The following is a 10,127-nucleotide window of genomic DNA, read 5'->3' as shown; positions in this document are numbered from 1 at the left end:
GTACTATGACTTCGACAATGGAACATGCGTCCCTGTTGAACATCTCTTATTTCCATGAGAATAATAATACTAAGAAGAAGAAGAACGGTGCTTATAAAGCGCTTTCCACCGAAGGCTCTAAGCGCTATGTCAAGCAAAATACAATGATAAACAATTCCATTATAAACAAAACAAAAAATAACAAACAATCCCACAAATTACAATACATATGAAATTGAGTAAATTAATCATCAAAAGCAATTTTGAATAATATTTGTCTTTAGACAACTTTTGAATTGGTTGACAGTCTGGCAATTTTTGACATGTAAATGCAGTTTGTTCCAAAGTTCAGCAGAATCTTTGCAAACAGAGCGATGACTAATTATCAAAGAGTTGATACCTAAGTAGATACGAGGTTAAGTTGTAGATTGCATGAGGGTCTTTATTCCTGGATTAGTTCTGGCAGAAAAATTATTGCTAATTCATGAATCAATATAACAGTTAGAAACCAACCTCATATTTACCTCTACTGACACAGCGATAAATAACTATACATCGCCGATTTGAAGCTAGAAAGGCGTTAACACTGCATTAACGCATTCACTATTCTATATCAAGTTATTCAACCTCAGAATGTAACACCCGGCTCAACATGAAATTGGAAAATGCAAAATAAAATCTAAAACATGAAATCATACTCCAAATTAACATTTACATGATTGGTGATGAGAACCTCTTGGTTCAATTTCATTCTAAAATTGGGGTCAGAAATGGCTGGGTGATAGCAAACTACTTATATAGTCTATGCCAAATCGACATGGTGATAAAATAGAATGACATCGATTATCAAAGATTTTCCCTCAATTATTCAACTATAGCAGACTATAGACTGTTAAACTAAGAATACATTCGAATAACGACGAAATCAAAAGTAGGCCATATTGATATTTTCTTTCAAATAAAAACAGTTATGCAATAATTTTAGAATCAATTATGAAATAATAAAAACATTGAACATTATATACATTAAAGAAATTCGAATTTGAACGATGATATATTTTTGCATTTATTTTTATGTATAACACTATCCTTTAAACAAGAAAGTGATATTACGTATTAAGATTTTGTGTCTAGTACATTGTAACAAAGTCGAGGAGGTTTATGAACAGGTATGTGAAGTGCCACAGAGAAGGAAGCATGAATTGCCTACAAGCCCCTGATTCTGTATGGGATTCTATTTGGGGTGTGGGAGTGGTAACCGATGTAGGTACAGTATTAACAGCCTGTCTCGTAGTTTCTTTGATAGGTGGCCACTCGAAGTCATTGCATGTTGAAACATTCACATGCAAGGTTACATCATGTGAGCAACAAGAAAAATGAGTGTAATCGAGCAGCCAGAATATACCACTGGTAATTAGCCCATTATCTGTAATATCACCCCTGATGTCAATCTTCCGATCATTCTGGTAACATGATAGAGTGGTTGTAGCGCTTCCAGTGGTGGCTCGACAGTGTATTTCATATGGATAATCAACATTTTTACTTAAGGTGATGAAGCACTTTGCAGGTCCCGGTGGGAATTGTACATCAATCTCCTTCTTCATAGTTTCATACCTAACGTTCTCAAAACTATGCCAGACTGCCGTTAATAAGTACCCATCCTCATCTAGACTATCAACGTTATCTATCATTAGATTCACACAAGGAGAGGTGTCTAAACCTGTGACTGAGGTGGTAAACCTTCGCAACTGGGATGAGTTTTTAAAGCCCTTGATATCAGCTTCTCCGTTAATGCAGAATGGGCGAGGCTGAGATTCGAATCGAAGTGTGTAATATGGAACAGTCTGGGGTGTACCTATAGGTGACAATGGGAGATGGAATGGGACCACACCCGGTTTACCTGCTTGTAATGTGACTCGTTCGGTGATACCGCTCCCTGCAACTAGAACTGGACTTCCTGCAAGAATGATGGCCAAAGCAATACTCACCTGCAGGAAAGTTTGTACGAGGGCCAGGATTGAAGGACACCGGTAAACCGCTGTCCGAAGTTTGTTCTAAATCAAAAGGGTATGAATTTAAAAGAACGTCGTTGAAACTTGACAAAGTCATGGAATATCTCATTCAGCAAGGATCCGGTGTGAACAATACAGAGTGGGGGGCACCATTTAATGCTGACGTTTAAAACTACTTATAAGGGTTAATGATCGACGCTTCCTCCCAAATATAATCTAAACATTCTTGTAGTGTCCTTTTAAAAAAGCCCCCATACAAGTATTGTTATGCACAGATGCAGAACATTGTTCCATTTTATCATAAGCTTCGACAGCTATTTATTTAAGCATACTAAATTGAGGCAATACTTTTCTCTTACCCTGATTTCCCAAACTGTGTTTGAGGAGGTTCCATGGTCGGAGAGAGGGTTTCCATCATCCAATTTTTGGTGAACGACAGCGGGTGGGTGTTTAGGAAAGCTGTTGAATTTATTTGTAGAAATTACAGTTAGCTGATGTAAGGAGAAACCACATTGGTCCTTTATAGTAGGGTGTACTACTATGATGTTAAATATATATAGCCCATTAACCAAAAATCTCTGTAATATACAAATGTACGTATGAATGTTTATAAAAAAGACTTACAATGAAAAATACCTAGATTTAAAATATCGAATTCAACAGTACCATGGGTACCACATCAGGTCTTGCTTCACTGTTCTCTAGCTTCTTAAGGTTCAAGCCCAGGTAGGTAATAAATCTTAAAGTGCTCTAATTCTGCTAATAGGTAATGTCATACAGTTTACGTACATAATGATTTTTTTTACCGTAAACGATTATTCATATACATTATGAAGAATATACAAAATAATTCTGAATATTCAATAAACATGAAGGAAACTGTTGTTACTAAGGACGCAATTAATCGTGGAGCGAAATGTATGTACTAAATACATCTTGTCCTACGAATAAGAAGGTTTCCTTATAATAAAGAAACGGAAAGTGACTAGTACCTCTCAATCTCTAATGGTTCTTTGATTGATAGATCATCTCCAGCATTCATCGGTGAAGGAGATTCCTGAAGGGAAAATGGATTACATCATAGAAAATGTAAGATTAGAATGCAGTAAAATGATATGATCCAAGAAGACATAATGCAGAAAATTGGTTTTTGTTAGCACGGATCCTCTAGGAGGAATTAGACAAAACAGCGAGTAAGACAAATCGCAAAATACATGCAAAGAATGAACACGTTGTTGTTTCTTACAAGAGAAATAACTGACCAATGTGTAAAATAGTATTGCATGTATTATATTTAATTCCCTATTGTTATATTTTGAGGCCTTTTCTCATGCACAGGTGTGTTGGAACCAAAATATATTACGGAACCTTTACTATAGGGCTATTTATAAAAGGTTATTTACTTTGCTTTCTATGAATCTTTGTTTCTCATTCTCTATGATTACATTATAATTGGCTGAATGGTTGCTTCCAAACATATCTGTATTTGCCATTTTCATATCTATCCAAAGTTTCAACCAAATGTATGCTTTGTTAAGAGAAAACTTAAACATTTAATAACCACTCACTCTCATTTCCCTGTTTCCATAAATTAGTGAGTGACATCTGGATTCCGGTTTTTCAGACGGGTGACCATCAGTCTCAATGGTTTGTAGATAGGGTGGATCGAATTCGCTATATTGCCATGTCTCAGGTCCATGCGGGGAAGAGCGGTCTGTGCCATTTGTTGTTGTGTCTCTTTTCATTGTTCCAGGGCTCTGTATTGCTTCTATCTGATCTAACATCGGATCTTGTTCACCTTTGTCAGGATATTTCAATTTAGCATGAATGAAAGGATTATGTTCCCCATTTCCACTTTTTTCATCATCAAGGGTCCTTGTTGAAAGATTCTTCAAAGAGAGTTCATCGGCTACACTCTTTGCACTATCAGCTTGAGTGCAGTCATTCCCCTCCTCTGTATAGTCTACCCGATATGCTAACTGTCCTGTACGTGACTTTGTGTCTACTTCCTTAATTTGTATACCCTTCTTCTTCTTCACATAACCTTTTGTGGTGAGATGTTTAGCACCATAGTGGTGGCTCTCCGATAGTGGATCTCCTATATCTTCCTGATCCGGGTCACCTCTACGTGGGGAGAAGTGTTCATTTACGTTTGGATGAGTTGCATCTTTATCATCATCATGGGTCCTTGTGGACAGATTCTGCAAGGAGAGTCCACCGGCTCCTCTCTTCGTAATATCAGCTGGAGTGCGGTCATTCCCCACCTCTGCATTGTCTACCTGAGATGCTAACTGTCCTGTACGTACATGTGTGTCTGCACTTTGCATTGTTACCGTCACAAATCCGCTTGTGATGATATTCTGGTGACTACCGGTTCGTGGATCTCCTGTTTCTTCTTCATCCAGGCCATCGATACGCGATGGGATGCATTCTATTACTGGTGTTTGACCTGCGATTACTGCAGCCAGGAGTGGCGTCAAACCATCTATGTCCCTTGCTGTCATATCTGCTCCATTCAATAAAAGGTAATCTTCTATATCTCGATGTCCTTCTTGTGCAGCGGCTTCGAGTGGTGTCCATCCATCATGATCTTGTTCATTGACATTGGCGTTGTGGTGAAGGAGAAATTTCGCGATATCCATGTTACCATTGTAACATGCTGCATGAAGAGGGGACTTGCCGCATTCATTTCTTTCGTTCACATCATATCCACTGGAGACAAGGAATTTTACCACATTAACAAGTTCATACTGTGTTGCAATGTAAAGGAGGGTCAATCCTTCAAACATAGTACCCTGAACTCCTTTGGCCAATAGAACTTTGACAATTTCTAGATGGCCGTTACTGACTGCAGCATGTAATGGCGTCCACCCAGTGTAATCATTCTTGTTCAAATAAGATCCATGCTGAATGAGATATTCCATGAGTTCTATGTTACCGCCAATAGCTGCTCCGTGGAGAGGAATCATCCCTTTGTCATCTTCTTCGTTCACATCAGCGCCATTTGATATGAAGAATTTGACGATGTCTAAACGACCAGATTGTGTTGCGGCATAGAGTGGGGTCATTGCATCAAACCTGTTCTGCGTCGCTCCTTTAGTCATGAGGTATCGGACAGCTTCAAGATGGCCATTGCCAACAGCAGCATTGAATGGTGTCCAACCCTCGGCATCTGCTTTGTTCACATCAGATCCTTGCTGAATGAGATATTCCATGACTTCTAAGTGGCCTCCAGAAGCTGCTCCGTGGAGAGGAATCATCCCTTCGTCATCTTCTTCGTTCACATCAGCGCCATTACATATCAAGAATTTGACGATATCTAAATGACCAAATAGAGCTGCAGCATAGAGTGGGGTCTGACCATCATATCTGTTCTGCTTCGCTCCTTTAGTTATGAGATATTTGACAGCTTCAAGATGGACATTTTGAACAGCAGCATTGAATGGTGTCCAACCCTTGGCATCTCCCTTGTTAAGATCGGATCCTTGCTGAATGAGACATTCCATGACTTCTAAGTGGCCTCTAGAAGATGCACCATGGAGAGGAATCATCCCTTTGTCGTGTTCTTCGTCTACATCAGCTCCTTTGGAAACGAAGAATTTGACGATATCTAAATGACCAAATTGAGCTGCAGCATAGAGTGGGGTCATGCCATCGTATGTGTTCTGCTTCGCTCCTTTAGTCATGAGATATTTTATGGCTTCTATGTGGCCCTCTTGAACGGCAGCATTGAATGGTGTCCAACCCTCGGCATCTGCTTTGTTCACATCAGATCCTTGCTGAATGAGATATTCCATGACTTCAAGGTGGCCTCTAGAAGATGCACCATGGAGAGGAATCATCCCTTTGTCGTGTTCTTCGTTTACATCAGCTCCTTTGGATATCAAGAATTTGACCATATCTAAATGACCAAATTGAGCTGCAGCATAGAGTGGGGTCTTACCATCATATCTGTTCTGCTTCGCTCCCTCAGTCATGAGATATTTGACAGCTTCAAGATGGCCCTTTTGAACGGCAGCATTGAATGGTGTCCAACCTTTGGCATCACCCTGGTTAAGATCGGATCCTTGCTGAATGAGATATTCCATGACTTCTAAGTGGCCTCCAGAAGCTGCACCATGGAGAGGAATCATCCCTTTGTCGTGTTCTTCGTTTACATCAGCACCATTAGATATCAAGAATTTGACGATATCTAAATGACCAAATTGAGCTGCAGCATAGAGTGGGGTCTTACCATCATATTTGTTCTGCTTCGCTCCTTTAGTTATGAGATATTTGACAGCTTCATGATGGCCCTTTTGAACGGCAGCATTGAATGGTGTCCAACCCTTGGCATCACCCTTGTTAAGATCGGATCCTTGCTGAATGAGATATTCCATGACTTCTAAGTGGCCTCTAGAAGATGCACCATGGAGAGGAATCATCCCTTTGTCGTGTTCTTCGTCTACATCAGCTCCTTTGGAAACGAAGAATTTGACGATATCTAAATGACCAAATAGAGCTGCAGCATAGAGTGGGTTCTTACCATCATATCTGTTCTGCTTCGCTCCTTCAGTCATGAGATATTTGACAGCTTCAAGATGTCCCTTTTGAACGGCAGCATTGAATGGTGTCCAACCCTTGGCTTCACCCTTGTTAAGATCGGATCCTTGCTGGATGAGATATTCCATGACTTCTAGGTGGCCTCTAGAAGCTGCACCATGGAGAGGAATCATCCCTTTGTCGTGTTCTTCGTCTACATCAGCTCCTTTGGAAATGAGGAATTTGACGATATCTAAATGACCAAATTGAGCTGCAGCATAGAGTGGGGTCATTCCATCATATCTGTTCTGCTTCGCACCTTCAGTCATGAGATATTTGGCGGCTTCTAGATGGCCCTTTTGAACGGCAGCATTGAATGGTGTCCAACCCTTGGCATCACTCTTGTTAAGATCGGATCCTTGCTGAATGAGATATTCCATGACTTCTAAGTGGCCTCCAAAAGCTGCTCCATGGAGAGGAATCATCCCTTTGTCGGTTTCTTCGTTTACATCAGCACCATTAGATATCAAGAATTTGACGATATCTAAATGACCAAATTGAGCTGCAGCATAGAGTGGGGTCATCCCATCATATCTGTTCTGCTTCGCACCTTCAGTCATGAGATATTTGGCGGCTTCTAGATGGCCCTCTTGAACGGCAGCATTGAATAGTTTCCAACCTTTGACGTCTGCCTTGTCCATATCAGATCCTTGCTGAATGAGATATTTCATGACCTCTATGTGGCCGCGAGTAGCAGCACCGTGGAGAGGAGTCATCCCTTCATCATCTACTTCGTTCACATCACCTCCTTTGTCTATGACGAATTTGACGATGTCTAGATGACCAGATTGTGCTGCAAAATAGAGTGGGGTCATGCCATCGTATGTGTTCTGCTTCGCTCCTTTAGTCATGAGATATTTTACGGCTTCTATGTGGCCCTCTTGAACGGCAGCATTGAATGGTGTCCAACCCTCGGCATCTGCTTTGTTCACATCAGATCCTTGCTGAATGAGATATTCCATGACTTCTAAGTGGCCTCCAGAAGCTGCTCCGTGGAGAGGAATCATCCCTTCGTCATCTTCTTCGTTCACATCAGCGCCATTACATATCAAGAATTTGACGATATCTAAATGATCAAATAGAGCTGCAGCATAGAGTGGGGTCTGACCATCATATCTGTTCTGCTTCGCTCCTTTAGTTATGAGATATTTGACAGCTTCAAGATGGACATTTTGAACAGCAGCATTGAATGGTGTCCAACCCTTGGCATCTCCCTTGTTAAGATCGGATCCTTGCTGAATGAGACATTCCATGACTTCTAAGTGGCCTCTAGAAGATGCACCATGGAGAGGAATCATCCCTTTGTCGTGTTCTTCGTCTACATCAGCTCCTTTGGAAACGAAGAATTTGACGATATCTAAATGACCAAATTGAGCTGCAGCATAGAGTGGGGTCATGCCATCGTATGTGTTCTGCTTCGCTCCTTTAGTCATGAGATATTTTACGGCTTCTATGTGGCCCTCTTGAACGGCAGCATTGAATGGTGTCCAACCCTCGGCATCTGCTTTGTTCACATCAGATCCTTGCTGAATGAGATATTCCATGACTTCAAGGTGGCCTCTAGAAGATGCACCATGGAGAGGAATCATCCCTTTGTCGTGTTCTTCGTTTACATCAGCTCCTTTGGATATCAAGAATTTGACCATATCTAAATGACCAAATTGAGCTGCAGCATAGAGTGGGGTCTTACCATCATATCTGTTCTGCTTCGCTCCCTCAGTCATGAGATATTTGACAGCTTCAAGATGGCCCTTTTGAACGGCAGCATTGAATGGTGTCCAACCTTTGGCATCACCCTGGTTAAGATCGGATCCTTGCTGAATGAGATATTCCATGACTTCTAAGTGGCCTCCAGAAGCTGCACCATGGAGAGGAATCATCCCTTTGTCGTGTTCTTCGTTTACATCAGCACCATTAGATATCAAGAATTTGACGATATCTAAATGACCAAATTGAGCTGCAGCATAGAGTGGAGTCTTACCATCATATTTGTTCTGCTTCGCTCCTTTAGTTATGAGATATTTGACAGCTTCATGATGGCCCTTTTGAACGGCAGCATTGAATGGTGTCCAACCCTTGGCATCATCCTTGTTAAGATCGGAACCTTGCTGAATGAGATATTCCATGACTTCTAAGTGGCCTCTAGAAGATGCACCATGGAGAGGAATCATCCCTTTGTCGTGTTCTTCGTCTACATCAGCTCCTTTGGAAATGAAGAATTTGACGATATCTAAATGACCAAATTGAGCTGCAGCATAGAGTGGGGTCATTCCATCATATCTGTTCAGCTTCGCACCTTCAGTCATGAGATATTTGGCGGCTTCTAGATGGCCCTCTTGAACGGCAGCATTGAATGGTGTCCTTCCTGTGTGATCTTCCATGTTCACATTAGTTTCTTCTGCAACCAAGCTCTCTAAGATGTCAAGATAACATTTTGCAGCTGCTGTATGAAGAGGTCTCGTACCCCGTTCACACCCGACATTCACGTCTGCTCCCTGCAGGATGAGGAAGTCAACGATGTGTGCATGTCCTTCGTGAGCCGCTGCATGAAGAGGACGGAGTCCACCCTTACTTGGTTTACTTGGGTTTGCTCCCAGTGTAATGAGATCGTCGACATCTTCGAGATGACCTTCTAAAGCTGCCTTGTAGAGCGGTGTGTATCCCTCCTCATTCATCTGGTCAATGTCAAGGTTGAATGTAAGCTCAAGTTTGGACGCACCTGCATCATTCGTAGATATTTCATCCTGCAGGGTGTTAAACATTGCATCCCAATCATCGTTCGTATCAGTCTCTAAGACTTCCATGATTTCTCCTGGCTGCAGAGGAGATGTGCATTCTTCCAATTGGATGCCCTTGTCATCAGCAGATGTGTCGGCATTCAATTTTACAAGAGCACCGTGTGACAGCTCTGTCCTTCCGTCCCCTATGTCTACGCCAGATTGTAGTGTTGTAGTCGTATTAGACAGAAAACTATCCCCTTCATCAGCATGCATTCTCTGTGCTTTATTGTGTTCAGTATTCAGAACACTGGATTGTGATGGCACTTTTGGAAATGGGATGAGCGGAAAGTCGGTTCCCTTGGCCCTACAACAAAGGACATATTTCTACCGTTGTAATGCAAATGATATTATATAATTAAGCATTTTAACTTGTAAAAAACATTGTGTAATTCCATTTTTATTTGTTCGGATTCCACTGCAAAAGAAAGAGGCTGACATGTAATAAAACAATTTGGAACCCGATTTATGAAATGTTAAGCAATAGCAATGGAATGATAAGCGAAGGTATAGGCATCACAATTGCAGGATGTCATTTAAGACTGAGTCAAATTTTCAGAAGAAAGGAAGAGGTGGGGAGGGGGGGGGGGGGTCCTTTTGTTTAATATCTGGGATTATAACATTCTCATCGTATATTAACTATTCATTAATCTACCTCTTTGGATCATTGTTGAAGTCCCAGTGGCTATTTCATTAGCAAATTACATTGTAAGATTTTTAAACAAAATTTAATATCAAAATGGTCAGATGGAGGCAAATTCATTTTCATCATTAGCAG

The 10,127-nt window shown here is 41.1% G+C and overlaps 2 protein-coding genes across 2 annotated transcripts; both read right to left on the bottom strand.

Annotated features, from left to right (window-relative positions):
* Nucleotides 1–279: 279 nt before the first annotated feature.
* On the bottom strand, nucleotides 280–3,844 carry LOC105440733. The gene is made up of 4 exons (XM_011671219.2): nucleotides 3,560–3,844; nucleotides 2,984–3,048; nucleotides 2,351–2,450; nucleotides 280–2,033 (listed from the first exon to the last, which is right to left on the bottom strand). Exons 1-4 carry the CDS (start codon nucleotides 3,773–3,775, stop codon nucleotides 1,110–1,112), a joined length of 1,305 nt encoding a protein of 434 aa, XP_011669521.2. The 5' UTR covers nucleotides 3,776–3,844; the 3' UTR covers nucleotides 280–1,109.
* A 13-nt stretch (nucleotides 3,845–3,857) lies between these two features.
* Nucleotides 3,858–9,565, bottom strand: LOC115928182 (serine/threonine-protein phosphatase 6 regulatory ankyrin repeat subunit A-like). The gene is made up of 2 exons (XM_030995088.1): nucleotides 4,015–9,565; nucleotides 3,858–3,880 (listed from the first exon to the last, which is right to left on the bottom strand). Exons 1-2 carry the CDS (start codon nucleotides 9,563–9,565, stop codon nucleotides 3,858–3,860), a joined length of 5,574 nt encoding a protein of 1,857 aa, XP_030850948.1.
* Nucleotides 9,566–10,127: the final 562 nt, after the last annotated feature.

This window comes from Strongylocentrotus purpuratus, unplaced genomic scaffold, assembly GCF_000002235.5.
Source record: "Strongylocentrotus purpuratus isolate Spur 01 unplaced genomic scaffold, Spur_5.0 spur5_scaffold_21, whole genome shotgun sequence".
Taxonomy (NCBI): domain Eukaryota; kingdom Metazoa; phylum Echinodermata; class Echinoidea; order Camarodonta; family Strongylocentrotidae; genus Strongylocentrotus; species Strongylocentrotus purpuratus.
Note: the sequence above shows the minus strand (reverse complement) of the source record. Positions and strands in the feature narration are given on the sequence as shown.

Bases quoted from the DNA above. Each gene is read 5' to 3' on its own strand.
- LOC115928182 (XM_030995088.1), bottom strand. From the start codon at position 9,565: ATGCATGCTGATGAAGGGGATAGTTTTCTGTCTAATACGACTACAACA. The intron at 3,881-4,014 runs GTATACAAATTA...CTCTCTTTGAAG, and splicing joins TTATGTGAAGAAGAAGAAGG to AATCTTTCAACAAGGACCCT.
- LOC105440733 (XM_011671219.2), bottom strand. From the start codon at position 3,775: ATGTTAGATCAGATAGAAGCAATACAGAGCCCTGGAACAATGAAAAGA. The intron at 3,049-3,559 runs GTGAGTGGTTAT...TTTTCCCTTCAG, and splicing joins ATGGAAACAGGGAAATGAGA to GAATCTCCTTCACCGATGAA. The intron at 2,451-2,983 runs GTACTAGTCACT...TAAATTCAACAG, and splicing joins GAACCATTAGAGATTGAGAG to CTTTCCTAAACACCCACCCG.